Below are 23,994 nucleotides of genomic sequence, written 5' to 3' on the forward strand. Positions count from 1 at the left end.
GGAGTTCTCTTGTCTTTTGTCTAAACATTGAGGAAATTGGTATATTTTTTTTTATTTGTCTTCTTGTTGTTGCTTTCTAGTTCTGTATGCAACCTGGAAATAAAAACAATTGTTTTGCTTTTCTATTTAAAATACCTAGATGGCAGGCTATACAAGGTCAGAGAATGTTTGTAAATAAAGTATTAGTCTCTATAGTGAAGATAGGCTGCTGGGTCACAAGAGGAAAGCATGTGTGGTTTCAACAAGTGACTGAATTGTATGTTTTGTGGTCTTTACAGATAGACATAGAGCTGAAGAATCACAAGTTGAAATGAGTAATCAAGAGGCTGATGTTCTGCATTGCTGGAGATGTAGAAAATACATGGCAAATTCTGTTTGCCTTGCAAAATGCCATGGAAAAGAACGATCCGAAGTAAGTATAGCATCTGGAAGGAGTTTGTAACTTTTTCCAGTGCCCTTGGTTTTAAGTAAAGGAGAAGTATTAGACTTGCCCTCACTTAGTAATTAATCCCCTGTGGAGATAAGGAGTAAAATATGAGCAATTCCATAGAGACTAAAGTAAGCTGTAATGGTAGTGAAGCTGAGTTGGCAATGGTCGCCTTTATGTCCTGTGACTTCAGTGCTGGTGTTCAGGATACATTTGTCTGCTAGCTTGTGTATATAATGTTAACATTTTTCATACAAAAATGGGTTCTGTTTTTGACAGTTTTAATGCAGTCATTTTTTGTTTTGATATCTCTGAACAGAGAACTCTTTGTTTCTAAGATGTGTCTTAAATACTGATCCTAATTTCCACTGTGTTAGTTAACTATGTGTCAAATATTCCTGCATTACAAACTTTTGCTCTTCATTTTGAAGTAGAGGATAGTCTGGGTGCAGATATAGTTCAGAAAATCAGCCTACTCTAAGGAGGCAATGCTGTGCCAGGCTAAAATACCACTTAGTAATTTACATTATCTTTGTTAAAATAAACAGAAAAATAATCATACGGAATAAAAGAATGACAGAGTATTTCCTGCTGGTTTATGAAGGCAGTTAGTAATTGTAAAGAGTCTTTCCAAATATGGCAAGAAGACTGTGCTTACAACTTACAATCTTGAATCAAAGCGAAAAAGCAAAGGGAAGGGAAGGTCTTGATCTTCTTTATTAATCATAGTATCATAGAATCATTATGGTTGGAAGAGAGCTCAAAGATCATCAAGTCCAACCGTATACCCAACACCACCATGCCCACTAAACCCAATAAAGCATGTCTCAAAGCACCCCATCTAAACGTTTTTTGAACACCTCCAGGACTGGTGAGCCCACCACCTCCCTGGGGAGCCCATTCCAATGCCTAACAACTCTTACAGTGAAGAAATTCAGTTGTAGAGAGTGATAAGGTCTCCTCTCAGCCTCCTTTTCTCCAGACTAAACAACCCCAGCTCCCTCAGCTGCTCCTCACAGGACTTTTTCTCCAGGCCCTTCACCAGCTTCGTTGCCCTTCTCTGGGCATGTTCCAACAGCTCAATGTCCTTCTTGTAGTGAGGGGGGCCCAAAACTGAACACAGTATTTGAGGTGCAGCCTCACCAGTGCCGAGTACAGGGGGACAATCACTTCCCTAGTCCTGCTGGCCACACTATTCCTGATACAAGCCAGGATGCTGTTGGCCTTCTTGGCCACCTGGGCACACTGCTGGCTCATGTTCAGCTGGCTGTCAACCAACACCCCCAGGTCTTTTTCCGCCGGGCAGCTTTCCAGCCACTTGTCCCCAAACCTGTAGCATTGCGTGGGGTTCTTGCGACCCAAGTGCAGGACCTGGCACTTGACCTTGTTGAATCTCATGCAGTTGATCTTGGCCCATCGATCCAGCCTGCACTAGAAATGGACTAGAAATGCAACAACATTCTTTTTGGCACTGGAGAAGAGTATAAGCAAAAGAGGTAGAAACAAAGTTACTATTTTTAAAGATCCACATATAATTAGTATTATTAATAAACCCCATTTTAATCACTCTACTTACAGAGCTTGAGGTTCTGGAGTATTTTTTACACTTTATACTTGAGGAATTTTTATTTTGTGCATGGTTTTAAGCGTTTTTGGGGGTGTGTGTGGGGAATTTCAACTCCTTTAATGGAAAAAATATAGTGACAAGAAGGAGGTGTCTTTGTCCGTGCCCCATGGTGGAGATTTTAATTGCTAGTGGACATCCACCATCATTGTGCCCAAGACTGAAATAGCTCCTTGTCTAATTATGTAGCTAGCAAATGAAACAACATGATGTAATGCTACTTCCCAAGGCAGTGGGAAGCAAAGATAATACTATGATGAAACGAGTAATGTTTTCAGTGTGTCAGCTTTCCCTGATGAATTTTAGACCTTCAGTCAAAGACATAGGTGAAATATGATGAAAAGAGAAAAATCTTAGAACAAATCTTAAAACTAAATATGGAACTTACTAGTGCAGTATAAACACTTTAAATCAGAATTATATCCAAGTTGAAGTACAGGTACTCTCCAGAGATAAGGAGAAGACGAGAGCATAGATATGGCAACCGGATGTGTCTGTCTGCTGTCATTACTTGGAGAATTTCTAAAAGCTTCTGTCCTCTGTGTATAGCCCCACTTTCAATTTTCTGCATAATTAAACTTTTATTCCCATGAGTTTCATAACATAGGAGTCAGTGATTTTCCATATTCATAAATTTTAACAACTAATTTTAAGACTTTAACACTTACCAGAGTTTCCTTATATGTTTAGCCATCTTTACTGACATTCTAAACCATATTAAAAGATTTAATTACACTTCTGTGCTAAAATATAGTTAGGTAATTGTTTTCATTTTAGTATGAGTTAGTGAAATGCTGCAGTTTTTTAGATTTTGCTTTCTCTTCAGTTGGTCACATCTTTGCAGTAAAAACTCAAAAAGTTGCTAAAAGTCTCTGTTTTCTCTGGTAGTTATTCTAACAAGCATTGAAAAATGAATTTAAAACTATTTGTAGCGTAGTTGTGCAGTACTGACCACAGTCTTCATATAAACTAAGACTTAAATTTTCCTGTCTTTACTGGAAGATTGTGCCAACTGACAGTGCTTCTGAAATCAGTTTCTGAGTACACTTAGAAGATCAGCAATTGCATATTTTCTGTTCTTGTAAACAAAACAAAACCACCTCCAAACGCCTCCATCTACACAGTGGAGTCTGTCTGATGTCCTTGGGTTCAGAAATAGAGAATTATTGACAGCAGCTACCTGATTCTTAGCTTAGAGAATGCACCAACATCTTTGAGTTTTATTATTTGTTAATAAAATATTTACTGAATCGGGAAGCTGACTTCTGGCTATATTCAAACAAAAAAAGTTTACGTGAATGTTGAATATCAATACAATAGTTCTTTTTTTTAATGGACGTCTCAACCTTCAGCTGCTTCTCAGGAATCTTGCAATGTGTGGCATGTGAACTTAGAAACGGGTGAAGTGTGTCATTGAAAAGGTAGATTTTTTTTGCTTGCATCTTTATAATTCAAAATGTGAAATAAGTAAGGGAAAAGAATTTCAAGGGCACTTTTCTGCCAAGGTCCACGTGTACTACAGGTACCCTCTAACTCAGGGAATTTTTCTCAGTAACTTCTATCATTACCATTTACAGAGGTTTTTTCCCTTTTAATTTCTTTTTTATGTATACAGAAAGCCTACAAGTGATAAATTCTGTTCCTGACCATTTATAGATGAATGTATTTATGTTTATCCAAATAACTGTCATGGGCACCTCTGCATATTTTGTCAATGCTTAAAATTATATTTATTACCTAGGCTTTGGGTTTTGGTTTGTCTTGATCATCATATCATGCAATAGTAATGCATACGTTGACAGTGACAGTAAGAAGCATGTTTCTCCATAAAACTGGACTGCGGGTTTGTTAAGAGATGAGTTGGAGTATGACAGGATGTCTTTTATATTTAATGTGCTGTTATGTCATATGACTAGAAAGTAGTTACCTTCCTGCAAATTCAAAGGTTTGATGACAAGCCAGTGTCACTACTTTTGAGTTTTAACTGCCCATTTGAAATTACAAACGATCTCTTAACTTTCCTGTTGTATTGATTGCTTCAGTTGAGTATTTTCTTTAAGTTGTTTTAAGTCTAAAAGTTAATGTTGTTGCATAGACATAATAAACAGAAACAGTGCTTTTCTTTTGCCCTACAGTTTTTCTCTGATAAGTCTTTGATTTTCAGAGTCTTACTATATCGCGAGTAACTTCTGATCTGAGCAAATCCACCCTGAAAACGACACACAAAGAAAAAAATTGTTATGACTGTAAAACTAAGCATTCAAAAATTAAGCAAGTTTGCTTCATCTTCCTTCATTGTTGTGCTCTATGTTTTATTTTGTTAAACATTAATTAAACTCTGTATGAAATCAATGATCTCTTATACTTCAGTAGTGCATGACAGAATAGTGTATGTGTTTCAGAAACATTAATCTTGGGGGTGTGTGTGAAAGTTAGGGGTGAGAGGTATTTACCCACTTTACAGAATTGCCTAATTTTGAATGTCTGATCATAAAGATGCATTTTTTTACGGTGCTTTGCATGTTGTATTATTCCAGTAAAATTGGTTTCAATATTGATACTAGTAATATTCTTTTCACCTTTAGCTGTAAATGGCTGGCCTTCTGCATTTGAAAGTGTAAAGAGTCAGATTGGAGACCTGGGAAGTACAAAACCCACAGACTGCTCAGAAAAGGCTTAACATATTTGCTCAAGATTGCAGAGAAGCAATGCTCCTCCGGTGGCAGCAGAGAATGCAATTCCCTATGAACACCTTCAATATCTTTGCATTCATTTTGTCGTTTAATACCCTGGGAACTCTTGCCTCATTCCCTTCTGACATCTCTGGAAAGATCCTGTGGGTTTATGGATAAACGTATGGGTTTTTTAAACAATTCTGACTTATCCCCAGATTCTCCTGGGCTCTGAATAATTTTGTGATCATGTGTTATTTTCTCCTGTATGACTCCTGAATCAAAGGCTAAATCATTTTACATAAGCAGAAAGTCTATTTGCAGGCTGTAAAAACCCACTGCTTCCCAGCCAGTTCTTTTGTGCCATCTGTCCCGGTTCTTAAGCAATCTCATGGGGCTTCATGCACACATTAGCGTATAGATAGATCTTCAATAATTATAAACATGTAGCTAGTGCTGCTAATGACCTTTATTGATCTGCATTTCCTTTTCCCCATCAATCATCACTTGATTTAGCTTTCTTGGCTGACCCTTCCCAGTTTTTCCTCTTTATGCAATCCATCATTAAATCTGTGTACCCTCAGCTCCTTTTTGTATCTTGCTGATTTTCCCCCTACCACCTCCCCCACTAGTAGGCTGTTACTTCTTTTACTGAGTCAGTGCTTCCACAGTCCATTGCCAAACTCATGCTAAATCAGTCCCACACTCTCTTGTATTGCACCTCATCTCCCAGTCTCTGTGCAGATAGGACATACAGATGTCCTTTTGCTTCCCTACCATCTCTTGCATTCTGGTCTTTGCCAGGCTCCTAGCCTTCTTCCTTAACCTTCATGAATCACTCCTCCTCTCTATTTTGAGATCCAGATTACTGTTCCATAGTGCCTGAGTGCCAGAAAGGCATTAGAAAGTGCTTTTCCCTGGATTTTATTGCCGAGCGCATGGCATCTGGGAAATGGAGTGTGGGAGACTTACCGTATACCTCTGAACCCACTTAATTCTTCTTTGGGAATGGCATATATACACGTTGATCAGCCTTATAAACTGTGAGAGAGACTGTGCATGTTTGAGGAATTTTCAGGGATTTGAAAGCCTTTGGACATATGTAAACAAATTTTTTTTTTGCCCTCATGTTAAAAACATGTCCAGATTTATACAGATTCTCATAAGTGCAATGAACAGCACATCTGTGATACTCTGTGAAATTTTGAGGTTTTAACCCACAAGGCAAGAGTAGGTTTCTCAAAGTTTTTCTAGAACTTTTTCTAGCATTGCATATGAAAAATAGCCTTTTTTTTTTTTTTCCACACAAGTTTTTTCTCTGAAACTGCAAAATAGGTTTTACTGAAACTTTCTGAAGCTTTCAATCAGACAAGCATCAGTCATGGAATCTTCTTCACAAACTACCTTGAAAGACATTTGCAACTGAAAGCAATGCTTTAACTAGAAATGTTGAGCAGCTTCTGTATTCATGGCTCAACCCCACTTTAGGCACTCTAGTGAGTAATGCGTGACTGGGGTTGATAATGATGTTTCTCATCTGGGCTGTGATCCTACAAACACTTGAGTAACTTTAATCCTCAAAAATGTTTCTTCTGACAGATGAAAATATTTACTGAAAATACTAATAGTTGTGTAAATATGTAGGATTTTATAGATCTTTGATACATATTTTCTTTTGAAATAGTGCCTTTAGGATTAAAATGGAATTCATAGAATTACAAATAATGAAAATAACTGTCTCCTTATAAGCTATTAAGGATTTGTCATGGTATCTGCACACAGATTATGCTGTAGTACTACATACACCAAAATATAAGTACCATTTCAAACTTTCATGGGGTAAGCAAAGTAAAAAGCTATATTCTCTTTGTAAGAAATCTCCTTCCACTCTACTTAGTATGCAAGAGATGTATCAGCACTCAGAAGACTCAGCTGAGAAACTGTGCTTGCCAATTCCGGATCAACATGGTAAATTGATTTCACTGCTTTAAATGATCTAATGTTTCAATTAGTATTGCAGCATTATTCTATCTATGGACAAATTTTAAACATGTTTCAAAGCCCCTACATTTTGAAATGTGTGTTCTAGATTTCTTAGAATTAGTTATCTCTGCAGCAAGCAGGGTTTTGACCAGAACGTTACTTATGGTGGATTTTCTTTCTGCTGTGAAGTCTCTTTTATTGTGTTTGAAAAACAAAAAGTAAACCCTTTTATTAAAGGAGAAAAGTAACTCTAGTAGTGATTTCTTAATAATTTATTTACAATGCATATGTTGGGTGTTTTTTTTCTTTCCTTGGCAATAGGCACAGTGGACAATTGGAAAACTGCAGTGTCCATTCTGTGAGGCCTGCTTAGGGGGCTTTAACTTCATTTGCAACACAAAATGTTCGTGTGGACAGTTAGTAAATATACATTTCTGCAAAAGTCGGACTGACTATCAGCCAGTTTTCTCTGTCAAATTGGCAAAATCATCAGGAAAACACTTACCTCTCCTCAAAATTCAGTCTGGTTTTAGCAAGGATACCTGCTATAAAGTCGTAACTGCAACTTTGGAAATCCAAATTCAAGGGCTTTCATACATGGCCAGAAATAATAATGGTACTGGAAGATTAACAGAAGCACTCTGTCTAGAAGTAAGAGCTCCCAGATTTGAGGTGAAAAGTAGAAAACTTCCATTAAAGGCATTAAATCAAAAAAGAAATCTTTCTGCTTCCGTTCCTATGAATGATACATGCACTATAAAACCTTTTCACAGAAGATCACATAGTTTGGATTTAAATATCAGAGAGAGACTTATTTTGTCACCTGTGTTACATGAAACTTCCAGTATGGGAACAATTTACCATGAACAAAATGAAAATCCACCTGTTTACACAAGAAGTGGCCTGCAGTTAGAGTCCAATAGGAAAGATGGTAGCTCTTTTCAGGACCTGTATAGTTCCAGTTCTGACAAACTACAGAAAAGGTTTCGAGTTACTTCCTTTACCACATTACTACATAGAGAAACAGAAAGTGAGTGTGATTTTGAAGCTACTGGACAATCTTCTGGGAATGCCATTACTGATGGGTCACCTTTTGTGATGAACTTTTCTTCACCGACAAGTGCTGTAGAAGAGGAACAGTACATCACACTTGTTGGTCTTGTGCAGCCTAGGAGTGTTTCCTTTAACCAAAACCTGAGTAAGAGAGAAAGAAACAAGTTGAAAAGTTTGAGGAGAAAACAAAGGCAGAAAGAACGGTGGCTACAGAAGCAAGTAGGTGTTTGAAATTAATTCTGCTATTTTTTGTAAAGTTTGGCTTGCTTTTATAAATCATTCTGACTTTTTTTTGATGCTGTCCATTAATACCTGTTTAACGTGGTACTGTATAGAGTCAGGTATCCTGCAAACAAGGATTTTTGACCTCTTCGTACATGTAGTTTTTCTAATTCAACCCAATCATTTTTTTAATGTGTAAAATCAAACCTTTGTAGGTATATATACCTAGTTTCTGTTGGCGTTCTGTTGGCGTATTGTTTTGTGATGTAATAATAGATTTGAAGTGGGAAAAAAATACAGCAAAATTTAATCAGTGTGATTAAAGGAAACTAAATATTCAAATCTTCTAAATGAGAAGCCCTAGCATTTCAGGATTTCCTAACTTCTAAGTAATGGCATTTTGAGTTAATTTTACAGTTAGGAAAATTTTCTGTTTTGGAAGATGTTTTCATTTATTATTTATTGTAACACAAATATTTTTTCTTTCAGTAAAGAATTGCTTGTTGCTATTTGAAATATTAGTCTTTAGTAGGTAAATATTTTATCTACAAATGTAACAGAAATGTTACATATTCTTATTGATTGTACAACCATGGTTTCCTTCGTTAAACTATCTAAAGCACAACAGAATTAAAGACTATAGATAGTCATGCAATTTTTGGTGGAGGGGAGATGAGAAAGACCAGGAACATATCTTGAAATGAATAACAGAGTTTTTGTTTGCTCTGAAATTCAGTAGAAAGGCTAATGGTATGTGTGTCTTTAAAAGGAAATTTTTCACCATAAAATTCCTGCTACAAAATACTGTGTGGCCAGCGAGAGCAAATATACTAACTCTTATCAGAGTAGTAGTATCTACTCAAGACATCATGCCTGTTTCGGGTAGGTATGTCATTGTGATAATCTTGGAATATTCCATAGATGAAGTGTAGTGACGTGTAAAGCTTATGTAAACCTTATTTCACAGATTATTTTTTTTTAATGTGATTGCTTTACATTGTATAGTAGTCAAGTCTAATTTAGTATTTATGTCTTACTGAGAAATACAAGTTTATTTCAATGGACTGTGCTTAGGTTAGACATTAAGTTGTTTTCATTGGTTTGTATTTAGTGCAATAGGATATATAGGACCAACAGTTCATGTATGGATCTTTCGTTAGTCCTTTGTACCTAAATGATTTTCACCCTTAATATTCTGCTGTTCTTATACAGTTCTACTCCACTCAGGCACCAAGTGACTTCGAGCTCTTTCCTACATACAGCCAGCAGAGCCTTTAGGATATAGTACAGAATTGAAGTAGAGCAGTGAATTCAGGATTGAGAGAAAGATACATAGAGGCTGTCTCTCTCAATGAAATCTAAGAGCCAGCTTGAAAATGTGATGGGTCTGGGACATTCTGTGAGACTTTTCAGTATGGCGTGGATATATTCTTTCATCTTTGGGAATGTTTTTTGTTTTGTTTAAAGAAAGATTTAAATTGGCATTGTGATAATTGTGAAAACTGGTTCTTACATTTTAAAGTGCTTCTCTGAAACCGAGAGTAAAGAACCTTTCCAAGATCTGGATGTCTTAACATTGAATACTTGTCTTCTGATAAGTCTAAAGATCCTTAGGTGTCATGGTCCCTAAAATGGCTTTAAAAATTTCAGGCCTCATTGTTTCTGTTAAGTGAAATGATGATGTAAAAGCACAGTATATATGAACATTAGCACAGTCATGTCATCTGCAGTCTCTGCAGCCAATTTAATGTTTGTTAGATGTTGCTTTCAAGAATAAAATGTACAAATTTTCCAAATTTGTGATAGCTAAGAAAGAAAAATAACATTCAGATCTTTTTCTTGTTAAACCATGGTTAACCAATTCCTGCATTTTTTTTAAGTTTCATATAGCAAATGATATACAGTTGTTAAATCTGATATGTCTAATCAGTAAGCATATGGTTTACAAGGTACAAAAAAATTAAAAAATAAGTATGTAAAATAAATAATCTGGTTTTGAATAGTGGTTTTGAGGGGAAGGTATTTCAGTTTTGCATTGATTTCTTTAGCATTGGTGAAAATCTGTGATAGTGGCATGAAATATTTAAACAGGCTTACTTCTCAGACTCTGTGTCAAGCAGCACATGCGGCTAGTGCAGCTGTGTTTCCTATGGCTGTGGTATCTTCCCAGGAGAATGTGGATCTAGAAAATTGCATCCTCTGTACAGTCTGACATGTTGCAAAAGGGGATGCTCCTCTGCCATGCAGTCCTTATCATGGCTGCTCCCCTCTGGTGTGCCAGTATCGGTGTCCTCCCTTTTCTTGCAAGTTTCACTTGCCGTCCTTTTTCTTCAGCATTCTGACAACGCTCCTTGTAGAAATGTGCATTTTGTTGCAGTAGTACTTACAATAGGAAGCTGATCTGTGGTATTTGGCAACCATGATTTCCAGCATACTTACCACATATGCTTAAGCAATCAATAAAACTTCACAAAGAGAAAAAAGCATAAACCTCTGAGTGGATGGAGTGAAAGAATTTTGATAAATGATGACCGCAAGTACTTCATTTATGTCCCCTTTTAAGAAGTACTTCAGTGCAGCAAAACTCTGATGTGAGGTGAATCTCTTCTAAGCTCCCTCTGTTAAATGTACTCTGCATCTCATTTTTACCTTTATTTAAAGCTTTTCTGGAGAGCACTCCAAAATAACAGACCAATTCAGACTTTGGAATTTCTTTGTAAATTTGTAGGCTGCTTCTCTGAGTTTATTTTGTAATGTGATAACTTTATCTGTTAAACGTTTTTTCTGTCTTGCATAAGCCCAAATGTGCCCATAAACGTTATGTTGTGGCAGAATGCACTTTATAAGTTTAAGTGTATAAACCTTGGATTGTAAATAGGAACAATTCTGTGAGCTCCTGACCTGCACTTGCCCCCGGACGCCTGGGCTGGTGCTGGCTCTGTGGTGTAGGTGCGGGACTGAGCCAGCCTGCTAGCTGCAGAGGGACCCAGGCTTCCTCCGTCTGCCCTGCAAGGGACAACTCCTAATACCTGTGAGGGGATACTTGCGTTTTGTGTGTGTGTGCGCCTGCACATGTTTGTGTTCCTGGGGGATTTTTAGGTTTCTGGTATATTGTTATAATAATAACTACTTAAGTCTAGGAATTGCCAGTATTAATAACAGTTCTTGTTATTGTTGCTGTAGCTAAGAAGATGAAGTATTTCTGTTACAGATTCCCTTGTGTGTGTCTTGTTATACATTTGCATTGTTTGCTAATGTCTGAAGCTTGTAATAATTCTCTGAAAGATCTCGGAGAGAAATACCATTTGTGGCTCCTCTAGTTTTATTTAATTTCTCTTCACAGTCATTTTACATAGTCTTCCTCTATGTGGCCAGTTTCGAAACCACAGTATCCTCTTGGAAATTATCCTGATCCATTGGAAAAAATAGTATTGGCCTTTTTGCTTCATTTTATAACTTGATGCATCGCCGGTTCTTTTGTCTCATTTTTTTAATACGTGGAAGTTTTGTCTTACAAAGGCAACTAGTGGTCAGTTTCCATGAAGTGAGTTTGCTTTCATGCTCCCAGTGTTAATCTGAACTTGGGATAAACAAGTGGGTGAGATACCGCATTGTTTATCCACACTGTCAGGTGCTGTTATTGTGCCCTGCAGCCTTGAGTTTTCAAGTCCATGCTGATGTTCTGTAGCAACTGACAGTCTTGTAGTGAAGGCAGTAGGCTTCAAACGTTTAACTTGTGACCTTAGTTCACTTAATCTATGCTTGTCTCTTTTTCATGTGTACATTGCTTTATAATTATTTTTCTTGCACTGTCATGTTTGTTATTTAAACTGTAAATCTTTCAGGTGTCTTGTCATGTATTTATGTGCTTGGATTTCAGTCACTGTTTCTATGATGATACTTGTAACAAGAATTATCCTTAGACTGCTTATGGATTCCTCAGCTGGCTGTTGGAGGGCTAAAAGCATTATTTAGCATTGGTACCAAGGTAAAGCAGGAAGATTAGGAAGCTAAATGAAATTAGAGCGGGAGGAGGCGAGCAGTAACTACAAGGTCTCAGTTGTGACCTTTGTTAGGGAAATATGAGGTCCTAGAGAAGTTGCTTAAAGTAAGGAAGGAGGAAACACAGAAGGAAAGAGGCAGTCCTAGTCCCATACCCTGAGATCTATACCAAAAGATAGTAGGTTTAGTATGAAGTAATACTCAGTTGCAGTGACTGACTAGCTGTGAATCCCCAAAATTAATAATGAGGGATGCAGTAATGGGAGAGCATTTTGATGACTCTGTGCAGCTCGTACTGTATCCATACCAGCTTTCTCCTTCAGTTCCTTGAGTGACTGTAAGAGAAATGGAAGATCAAATATTACTATAAACTCTTCCAACTTGGGAAAGGTGGAAACTCTGATTTCAGTGTTCAAAACCACTCCTGCACTGGATAGGTTCTCAAAAAAGTGAAACAAATTAGCCACAGACACCTAGTCAGTTAAAGAAATTGCTATCACGGCTAAACCAAATAAAATCAAGCAGCAGGCAATGCAAGGGAAGTTCAGCCAGAGCAAGCATGGCCAGCCTCAGCCCTGAGGCCTCGCAAGTTCTGTACAAAGCTTGTGGCTGTCCCTAGCAGTGACGATACTATGGTACAGGGCTATGCGGTTACAAGGAACAGGCAGAATCTTTTTTAACTAACTGATACGAGGGGAGAAATTTTTGGCATGAGGAGCTTCTGAACAAAAGCTTGTCTATCGTTGCTTTTATTTTGGTTGTAACTATTGTTACCACATGGTGACTTTTGTAATTATGAGATTAATTCTGTCACTAATTATAAACTGGATTAACAAGAAGATATTGAGAATGATGGATTCATGCCCAAATCCGTGACTTACCTTTGTTAAATTGCAATTGTAGTTTCTGTGAAGTTGTATCCAAGGGGGATAGCACACAAAAGCTACTGGTTTCTGAGGTGCATCTGGAGCTCCCATTGCAAGCCTTTAGATCCAAGCACTTTAGAGTTTAATTACTTTCAGCTGCAGTCTTTTCATGCTGTTATATGTGATTACAGCTTTTGAGGACGTTGTCTGACCTGACCTTTTCTACTGTTTGATATGTCTTTTACACAATTTGGTGTTAATAATAACCAGTAGGATAAACAGCCTTGCAAATTTGTCAGGGATTTGTCAGGAACAAACTCTGCTTGCCTTCTGTTGTGGATTGGATTGTAAACTACTTAACACTTCACTCATATGTTGGAAAGGAGGGAAAATTAGTCAAGGAGCTACTGCATAAATACAACATATCAGGATTGTCTCAGTGTATCTGTATATACTCTAAAATTTTTTATGATCATCTTGAAGCTAGAATATGTATACTAGAATATAGTCTAGCCACACTGTCATAATATGGCTTTGCTGAAGGCCTTAATAGCTGGCTGTGCTGTGAATATATTCCTTCCTTTAAGTGAAAAGTATATGAATAAACTGTTTGTCTATAAGATACTTTCAGAATGTACAGGTACTATACAATAATCTCAGCATAGCAGAAGTCATGAGCTGTTGGAGGGGATCATCCAACAGAGGGAATCACCTGCTATGTCATGTGTCAGGCCACCTTTCATGGTTAGTATGCTAAGAAGAGGCAGTGGTTTTCACTGAGCTTTTTGTGCTTTTCCAGGATCCTTGGTAACGTGTAGTTTTTCTGAATAGAGACACACAAATCTCCAAATGCAGCTGAAATAGTAATGTTGTACTGGTAGTGCTGCAACCCTAAGGATCAACAGCTGGGGTGATGTGCCATGCCACAGATAAGATCCTGATCAATCCTCACAGTTATTGTATCTTACCAGACAAGTGCAACACAGGAAAGAAGCTAAGCCCCATGAAATGAGTTGCGTATTTTATTGTTGACTGCCCAAAAAAGTCGCTTTTTTTAATAGGTAAGATACAGATCATTGGTGCTGTTCCAAGGTTATGTTGATTGCTATTCCAAGAAAATACTGATGAACAGCCTAGTTTTTTATAATCTGTAAGTATTAGAAACTATTATTTTAGTTTTTCTAGAAACCCACAGGCAACTTAGATCATAACAATTTGTGAAACTTGCTGTTCCTCAGCTAAGAAAGACAATGACCTGTTCATGGAGGTGGGTTGCAATGGTGTGCAGCTAGGTGCATCTCATAGTTTCAGCATGGATTCTTATTACACAGATAGAGTTAAGAGCAGACTAAATTGCAGTTATATAAGATGATTTGTGGCAGATAAAAATCAAAGGTCAACAGTGGTATGAACAAGAATACAACAATACTTTCATATTTATGAGATTTGCTGTATACTGCCAGAAGGACTACATCTAATACACAGTAAGGAGAGAGTTTAAGATGAGACTTTACATAAGAAAAGAATATATTGTTATGAATTTTCTAGAATTTTGTGCCCCAGGCTTGTAGTTCTTCACTTCTACAAATTGTTACTGACTCGGTGATGAGGAATTTGAGTAAGTTTTATATTTCTAATTGGTTTTCATGATACTAAACTCTCTGAGTACATATAAACTGAAGTTAATTAAATGCTGCTTTATGGAGATTTAAGTAGAGTGCAGGGCTTGTTTTTTTTTCAGGAAAAAAGAAATCCTAACATCTGACAGAATTAAAGCTCCTCATCTTTTTTTTTAAAGAACTGTTTCTTCATGCTTTTTAGTGATCAATGTATCTATGAATGTTTCTCAGCCATGACCCCCCTTTAAATTTTATGATATCCAACTTCTAAACGTTTTTTTTTTCCCCTCATGTCTGCATTTCGAAGAAAATAATGGTATCTGAAATGAATTTGTTTTTTCTTCACATTTCTTCAGCTTTTTTAGGTAAAATTACAGGCAGTCACTGGGCAGTAGAAGTCGCTATAGGCATTGAAAAGATGTTACAAAACTGGAATAGAACAGAGTAGATTTCATACAAACTTACTCTTTCTGAAGTTGATAACCAATCAGTGATTCTAGCAGGAAATGGCAAAATCAAAGTAGCAAATTAATACTGCAAGATACTGACGAGATGTTGTATGTTAACTGCATTTCAGAATTAAAAGTAAGAAAAGATAGCATCTACTGTTACAGCTGAGGAAGTTGACAGTCTTTTGGGCATATGACTTCTTTTTCACATCCAAAGTCAAGGTTATACCAGTAAGTTAAATAAAACAAAAGTTTCATGTGTTATGATCTAACACCCTTATGACTGTAAAGCTGTGACAACATATTTTTTTAAAGCTAGCTATTGCCAAGATTTTGTTTGGTACAGTGCTTTTTCTGAAATCACATGCTTCCCTAATGCTTTATATCAACACCTAAATTAAAATGATTACACATCAGAAGGGAAAAGTTTCCTTTATACATGACTTAGCTGAAAATATGCTTTACATTTAATAGAATTTAGAATTACGGGGGACAGAATGTGTGGATTTTTTTTCTTTTTTAATTTTATTTCAAGAGTATATCTTTTTTTTGGTGAAGATGCTAGAAATGTGTCAGTTCCCATTATTAGTAATTTGCAATCAAATTTCTAATTTAAACGATTTCACCTTTCATTTGAGCATTAGGAGATTTGATGTGTTGTTTCTAAAGACTGGAGATTGGAATATGAGCAAGAAATCATTTGGACATAGTGAACATGAAGAAAAGAAACATTCTGATTCAGTAATGATCTCACATTTTTGAGAATGACATCAGGCAGAAACAAACATACTCATCTTCATGAAGTAAGGCTTCCTCCCCATAGTCTTTATAAAAAGAAATCCTGCAGTTTGACAAAAGGCTAATCAAAACTTAATCTTTTGTAGCTCAGAAAGTTGAAAAATTGTAAGTCATCTTACTTTCGTATTTTGTGTATCTCATTTCCTTCTATGTACAGAGTGAGGAGAGCTTGCACTGCTTTTACAAATCAATTTTGTACGTTTAGGAAAAGTATGTAGAATCTAATAAATATTTGACACTATGAACACTTACTTGATGAAATAAATCATTTGATGCTTCTCCCAACTTTTACTGGCATTGTCTATTTCATTTATATTTTGTTCAATAGCTTTTAAAAGCCATTTTGAATTTTGATTGCGATTTAGACTTTTTCTAAAATGCACTTTTAATACAGATTCTGAAGCAAATTGCAAATAATTAGCTAACAGCTTGAGAACTAAAATGTGATCTTAGCTAAGGGAGACTGAGAGGAAGCAACTGGTGAAGAAGGATGATTCTCTGATTCTTCCATAAATGCAAAAACTTTAATTCATGGTTTGGCAAAAGCTGTATAGAAAATGAAGAAATGTGTAACAAAAAAATTGGGGTAAGAACAGTCCCATGGACTTTTTTAAAAAGTAAAATTAGAAGATCCTAATAGATCTAATTTAGAATATCTCAGCTTCCATGTGCAGATTAAAATTAGTATGTCTCAGAAAGAGGAGAGCTAGAATTACAGTGCAATTCTGAAATGTGCTTCACTGGAAAAACAGAACTCCAACTGTGTGCTTACTCCACTATTATTCTTGTCATATTAGTTTTCATGCAAAGCAATCCACAGGTTAAGAAAATAAGTTATAGAAAGATAAATTTCATAAGAAACAGCAGAGAGCATTCATTACAACATGAAAAAGGGCTTGACTTGCAGATATGATGAAGAAAAAGTACTAAATAGTGAAAGAAACCATGCAATGTGGAGTGTTACATCCAGTGGGCTCCCTGAATTGGAAAGAGTAGATGATTTTGGAGTATTCTGACTGTTTTCCAATTGGATATAGCAGAAGGTTTGCTGTAAAAATTAACAAAAAAAAAAAAAAAAAAGGCATGTATGATTAGAATGAAACATTACACCTGGGATGTCTGGAGAAAGGTGAAAAGTGGATGCCAGTCATTCATATGGAAACAAACTTACTCTCTTTGGTTTTGTGTGTTTCCTTAGTATTTTTTACCCTCTTTGTTCATTTCAGCCACAATTTCTAGTGTGGTAAGTTTTATCTTCAGATAACTGCACATATTTAGCAAATTTTAGGAAGATGAGTAAACATGGGAGGCTTATGTGCTCTAATGTGGGAAATGCTGTACGTGAACTTTGCAAAAGGAAAAAAATACCAGTCATAAACCAAAAATCTGTGGAAACTAAGCCCCGTGGTAGCAGACTGGCCAGCACTGGCACATCTAGAAGCAGCATGTCGTAGATAGGACCTGGTGTTCTTCAGTCAGATTAATTTGTTTATAATCATCAAGTCTGATGGATACCAAATATAGTTAACCTATCGTACCCGTTAAGATCACAGAGACTAAATCTTGGCACCTTACAGAAGCAGATACATTAAGTATATTCTTCCCTGTTAGCACCAGAGCTGGCAGGTTTTCTATGGTTTAGAGAACTGCTTTGTTTTATTGGCAACATTGGAAAAGCAGGATTCTAGAATAGCAAAGATAAAAATGTGGTATTGCATATGGGCAATTGTATATGGTTTTTATTATTTGCACTTTTTCCAGATGTTAAGTGGGTTCGGTGCTCAATCTCACTTGCTACAGAACAGGCAAGGTTGTATGAAAAGATATGTAAAGGGATTGTTTGAAGATTAGATACAGACAGACCTGGTAATTCTTCTTGGCTGCATAATGACTTGGCTTATACCGTTAAGTAGTACTTCCCTTGAGGTGGGTCCAAAATCCAGACTGAAATGGGAATGTTAATTATGTTACAGAAAGAGGAGTAGTGATTTTGGTATACTAGCAAACTGAATTTTAATTTTTTGCATTAGAAAAAATGCTGAACAGAAACATTTCTTCTGGATGATCAGATCTCTTCTACAGGGAATTACTAAACTGAAAAGCAGAACACCATTTTTGTAGTTGCTGTGGCAATATGTTGTTGTTTCCCTCTGCAGCACAGCACAGCAGACCAATCTGGTTTCAAAAAGTAAGCTGTTTTAGGAGGATATAAATAATGCATTAGAATTACTGCTAGATGAATCTTTCTGGATTGAAATCTGTTAATCTATGGAATGTATCTGTATTTAGAATGGTATTAACCACTGTGTGGATGTCTGTCTTTTGGATTTCTTTTGATCTAAAAGTATCCCGATTCCCTTTGGCTTAAGTATAAATGTAGCATGAAGTAGTGCTCTGAAACTATTTTTATACAAATGTGTGAGTAGTGCTGAGTTTCAGACACATATGTTGAAAAGTACAATATGTGACCCATCACAGTGGGGACAGAATGTGATGAGGATCTCCTGGGATTAACTTGATCCACTATTAGTAAAATATAATCTCACTTGTTAATGGAGAGCCAGAGCAGGAGACGGTTGCTCAGCCAGAGTGCTGAGATTGGCTCCCAGTTGTTCTTTGCATGTTCTCCAGATTTAACTTCTGTAAAACCTGTCTTGGGCAATAGCAGTGGAAGATCTCCCTGAGTTTTAGCTCCAGCAACGCATTATGTGAATTCTTTGCTTCACTTCATTTGTACCAGTATTTCATCATCTTCGGCTACAAAGATACATTTTTCTCTTGCTTCTCACACAGATTTTGTTCAGCATTTTGAATGTCAACAAATCTAGTGGTCTGGTTAGATGGGATTCAGAGTATCTGTTTATCTGTCCTAAGTTTCTCTGCTCAATCTTCTCACTGTGCTCTTGGCAGCAGTTTGTCTGCTTTTGCCCTTCCATGCACTACGTGTGGTACTGTACCAAAAGGCTTTGGGCCGCTGCTGTTGCTTTTTTGAAGTCTCTTCTTTTCTCATAATCTTATCTTCAATTTCTTATTTGCACTTTAAGACAATTTTTTTTCCTACTTGTCTTCCATCAGTCTTCTGTCATTTTTCAGATGGGGGAGTGCATGTTTTATGGGAACAGACTCGCTGTATTTTTGCATGCAGTGTGCTTTTTGTCATCATGGTAGGTAGGGTTCAATTGTTCAAGTAATTCTTCATGAAAAGCAGGCAGAAAGTGTGATTTTGAGCACAGCGGGAGAAAACAATTCTTACACCTCAAAATGGATACTATAAAGAATGTTTGTCAGTATTTTCCTAGACATACAGATCATAATATAGCATGTATAGATACTGAAACCTCTGTAGCAAGACCCCTCAACTGGTGTACCATTTTGCAAATGTAGCTCATATTTCACCTTCTGCGCTCCTTTGTGCCCCAGGTACCAGTTTGTAAGGGGTGCTTTGTGTCTGGAGAGGGATGAGACCTGGCACAGACAGAGCTAGCTGGAAATTCACTGACAAACTGTGAATCTTGAGTCCAAGAGTGTGACCGTTTAGCCTAAGAAAGTAAAGGAAATACAGGTTTTTTTCTTCTTCAGCTGTCTCTTGTCATGCTCCTGCTGTGTTGGATAGGACTGCAGCTGGAGGTGGAAGAAAAAAAGTAGTAGAGTTGAAGTGCAAATGCATGTAGCTTCCCTGCTGCTTCTGTGCTTTTTTTTGAAGCTGGACTATGAGGAAGAAAGAGGAGTGAAGTGAAGCAGAACAGGCTCTCCGGAGGCTATGACTTCTACATACACACAAATGAAATCTAAGAAGTAGAAAATAGGGACAAAGAGTGGTACCTGTCACCTAGCACTTATATTTGGATGTTGATGAAGGAGGCCAGGAACTTGTCGGGGATTATGGAGCACACAGAATAAAGAGTGTCTTTTATTCACTTGGCTCTATGTTTCTACTTTTAAGAAAGAGGTAAGTTAAGACCTATTAGTAAAAAGCAAATTGCAGCCATTTTCATGGTTTATCCAAGAACATCCTCTGTATTTTCATATGATACTAGGAATTTCTCTAAGGAAAGCCCCCCATGCCAATAGCTCTTCTTTCCTGATTTAGAGCCTGCTGGTGCAAGATGCATCTTCTATGGGACATTCTTCTGGAAACTCACTAGGAGTTCAAGGTACCTGCTGCTTTACAGGATGGTCCTTTTGACAAGCTTACTAACCAAGCTAGATTTTAGGCACAAGACAGAGCAAAAGGTATGATACTTGCACTATCCTGAATCACTTGCACTTCTGCAAGGTTCCTACTAGTGGCTTTGTTTAGGCTCTCTGAAGATCGCCGGCTGTCAGGATGGTGACTGGCACAGTGGATTTGTAACTGAAACAGAACTTTTCAGGAATTATATTTTACTTTTGTCAAGCATGATCAGCAAGGAAGGTATATGACTCACCATATCAGTGATATGCTATTGCAACATAGTTTTATGAATTACTTTCTAGGCCATTTGCACAGCTGTTTATTCAAAATACTAACATAGTCAGGACCACATGGCAGTGCCAAAATATGCCAGTATGTAATTATCTTTTTAGTTTAAATGATAATCTGAATTGGCAATGTCAGCAGTGGTGTTATCTTACAGTGGGTGAAAGGGAATCCCCATACAAACCTGGCCACAACCATCTACTTCTCTTGTCTCATCTGACTCCACAGTGCCCGAATTCAGAGAGGAAAAAAAGGCAAAAACTAAATAGTTCTCTTGATTTTCGTGCCGCATCAGCTCACGCTGGGTTCAATAGACTGCTGCAGCCAGCATAAGAATATAGTTGGAACTGTGTGGTTGGAGGTAGAGAAATGTTAGCTAATAGATCAGCTGAACTGTAACATGAAAGCATGGCTTTATATGTATTATTTTTGCTAACTATTCATTTGTTTCATGCTCTGGCAATTCTGCTAGAAAATACGCCAATGTTAGTGTTGATCGTTTGCAGTCATACTGTTTCCTGTCAGCAAATCATCTTCACTTGATGGATGTTTCTTATGATGGCTATAACAATGTAATTATTCTAAGTGGAAATGTATGAGACATTATCCAGAACTGATTTGCTGCGAATGGAATTAAGTTGAGGGCTAGTGCCTAATCAGTATCCTGACTTTATAATGTGAATATAAAAACTGATCCATCTTTTATCTTCATAAATTTTTAAGATGGACTTTTGTATCTGCTTTGGAGCTTTTGTAGCCTTACATATTTAATGTGTCTAATAATCCCTACTTAAATAATGAATTATTCTAACCTACCATGTCCACTGATACATTGCTGTGCAGTGTAGTCAGGGAGTTTTCATTTTGGCTCTATAGCATTTTTATACTGCTATAGAAATTCTTGGGATTAGGGATTTTTTTGAGAAGGACTACTTTTTCAGCAGCAGAGTCTGAAACATTTTTCAAAAAATTAAGAACTCTGAAAGTAAATGTTGTCCTATGTGATATACAAAATCTTAAAATATTTGGTGGGGCTGGCATGGAGAGGACCAGTACTGTGGAAAGAAGCATTTATTGATTCTTATTTAATTAAGATCAGCTTCAGTAACTATGCAATACCATTTATGTGGGGGCATTTGTAAGAGATATTAATACAAACATTTGTTTGTTTATTCTGAATGGGCAAATCTGAGACCCCAGTTCCAGCTGTCTGTTCCACTTCTGTAATAAAGAGTAATTGACAGCATTCATTTTACAAAGCACTTCTTAGGCACTAAGAACGGCCTGCCCATCTAGTTATTTACAACCCTCTTTTCACAAGGCACTGACCATATTCCTCGGTTAAAAAATGGGCATGGTAACAAATAGCAAAACTACAACGCAAACTATGTATCTGGTGATTCCAGTGTTTCCTAAGAAACTAACATCTAATTCTGTGGGTTACATTTTAATTTGTACCCAGTAATGCAAGAACAATGAATAGGAGCATCTGACCTAGTAATTGTGCCTGAGTGACCTGTGTGCTGCTAACATTGGACAACCAAATTCTGAAGATGTACCGTAAGGTCGAGCTTACTCCTCAGTTGATTCTAGGAAAGACAGATTTTCACTCTCATGTTCGGCTCCTTACTTTTGTGCTAAATGTAGCCTGAGTGGACATGGCAGTACATCATAAACATCGTTAGAATTAACTGCTCTCTACAAGTGTTTTAAAAAATAATCTGAAATTACAGAAGTTACTATATTTTTACCATTTGATAGCAGAAAAAAATGTCCAGCCATGTTTTAGAGACTTTCAGTCAGTGACATTTTAATTTTACCTCTGTAGAAATTTTTAATGCCATGTTGGAATTTCTGAAAATGAAAAATATTCTCTGAAAAAGAGAATGTGTTCTGGGAATCATAGAATCATAGAATGGTTTGGTTCGAAGGGACATTAAAGATCATCTCGTTCCACCCCCCTGCCATGGGCTTATTTCAGTGCTGCAGAGTTGCCATAGAATATTGCTCTAGCAATAATGCCAAATTATAATGATGCCAAATATGTGGATAACAACAATACATTGATGAAAAGTAAAAGGTTTGCCAGTATATTACAGCTAATTCTTATGCTTGATTCTTTCTCTTCATAAGGAGGACTTAGTTTAGCTTTGCTTCATCATACTGCATTAGACATTCTTTCCAAAGCCTATTAAAAATATTTCATGATCTTTTTTCTGGTAGCGTGGTTTGGGAAAACACTGCTCTACATCTAAACAATAGCCATCATCACAGATGATTTGTGGCCCACAAATTATATTACTTCTTGAGGTATATAAGCTTGCTTATGCTAGTCACAAATTGGAAAAAAAGAAGGACATGACATTCTAGAAAGACAGAAATGAAGTTAAATGTAGAAATGTACCAGTGTACAGTGTGCAGTCGCATTAAATACACAGTGATGGTGCATAAGAGTTTAAGAACTGTTATGTTACACTGTTTGTTTTAAATATTGCTAAATTCACACGAAACAATTTGGTTTGTAAGCAACATTTTGTTTAGTGTGTAGCTATTCTGTAGAAGTGACTTTTAGCATTTTCAATGAAAACTTTAGAAGGTAGAGTATCCTAGCATCTTTATTTGTTACAGAGAACCTCAGAAGTGCTAGATGCTTTTCAGTGTGGGTAAAAATAATCCCTGCTTCAAGGGCATGCAGTTTACTTTCAGCAATGATTCAGTGGAAAAGAACAGCCAACTAGAAGGGTGAAGATCAGCTGAAGTAAAAAATAAAAATTGGAGAAATAAAATTAAATGCTCAGCAACACCTTGGGTATGAAGAAGCACATGACCAACTGAATTTGGTAAACAAAATTAGAAATAAATACTGTATTCTTTACTCATTGTGGCTAAAATAGGTGCTATGGAGATTAATGGTTAGACATTTCAGGGAGGTTACCATGAGAGAAAAAGTTTTTAGAGACTTGTGGGAGAAAAAAGACACGCTGTGGTGAGACAACAAACACTGACAGACCAGGGGCTGTCAGATAAGATTAGGTATGCTAATTCAAACATAAATTTGATCTGATGCAAAACTAAGCATGTCACATTTTCCAGGCAGAGGGTTTTTTTGGAGTATACTGAGCACAGCATAGGTACTTCATCTAGAGCACTAGGAATTCGAGGTTATTTCAAGGGATGGAAATGATGAAAAACCCAAGTGAAATGGATTCTCCAGCCTCACTGAAGAGGCACTTTGATAGTTGCATGTGTAATCATTCTGTCTCTGGCCTGGCCAGTGCTGGACTCACGTCCTATAGGCCTGTCTTGAGGAGCAAGCTGAATTCTGCAGGTGATCCCAAGTTCCTTTGCTGTCCTTTCCAGTATCACAGGACAATTAGCGTGCATGCACTGAGTGCTACATACAAGTTGATTCCATGGTTTGCACTGTTGAAGAAAAAGCATGATACAGGACCATCCGAGACTTTCTGTATGAATCAGCCTGAATCCAGGCAGGGTCACTCAGGTGTCTTCACCATACATTCATCTTTCTGAGTTCATCATGCAGAAGTATTTGAGCTAACATTGCACAGAAGTGTCTCTGATGTGCTAAATTTATTTCTTCACACTGTATGAAGGTGGCTAGACTGCTCATTTATCTAACTGGTGCTGAAAACTGAAGATCAGCTTTCATGTAATTCTGGATCTGTCCTATGAGACTTGCTAGATATAAAACAGTGCAAAGAGCCAGTTGTCTTTGCATTGATGACAGTTAATCACAACCTGAACAGACATCCCAGGAACAGATAGGTGCCCGTGCAGAATGCAAGATTAGTCGGTATCA

General features: G+C 37.0%; 1 protein-coding gene across 1 annotated transcript in view; it reads left to right on the forward strand.

Annotated features, from left to right (window-relative positions):
- Positions 1-310: 310 nt before the first annotated feature.
- Positions 311-23,994, forward strand: part of RNF180 (ring finger protein 180) — a 71,332-nt gene continuing 47,648 nt past the window's right edge. Inside the window, 4 exon segments of the mRNA XM_009709329.1 lie at positions 311-414; positions 3,390-3,449; positions 3,451-3,472; positions 7,028-7,978. Coding sequence (XP_009707631.1) covers positions 311-414; positions 3,390-3,449; positions 3,451-3,472; positions 7,028-7,978 — 1,137 coding nt within the window.

Source organism: Cariama cristata, unplaced genomic scaffold, assembly GCF_000690535.1.
Source record: "Cariama cristata isolate BGI_N322 unplaced genomic scaffold, ASM69053v1 scaffold3771, whole genome shotgun sequence".
Taxonomy (NCBI): Eukaryota; Metazoa; Chordata; class Aves; order Cariamiformes; family Cariamidae; genus Cariama; species Cariama cristata.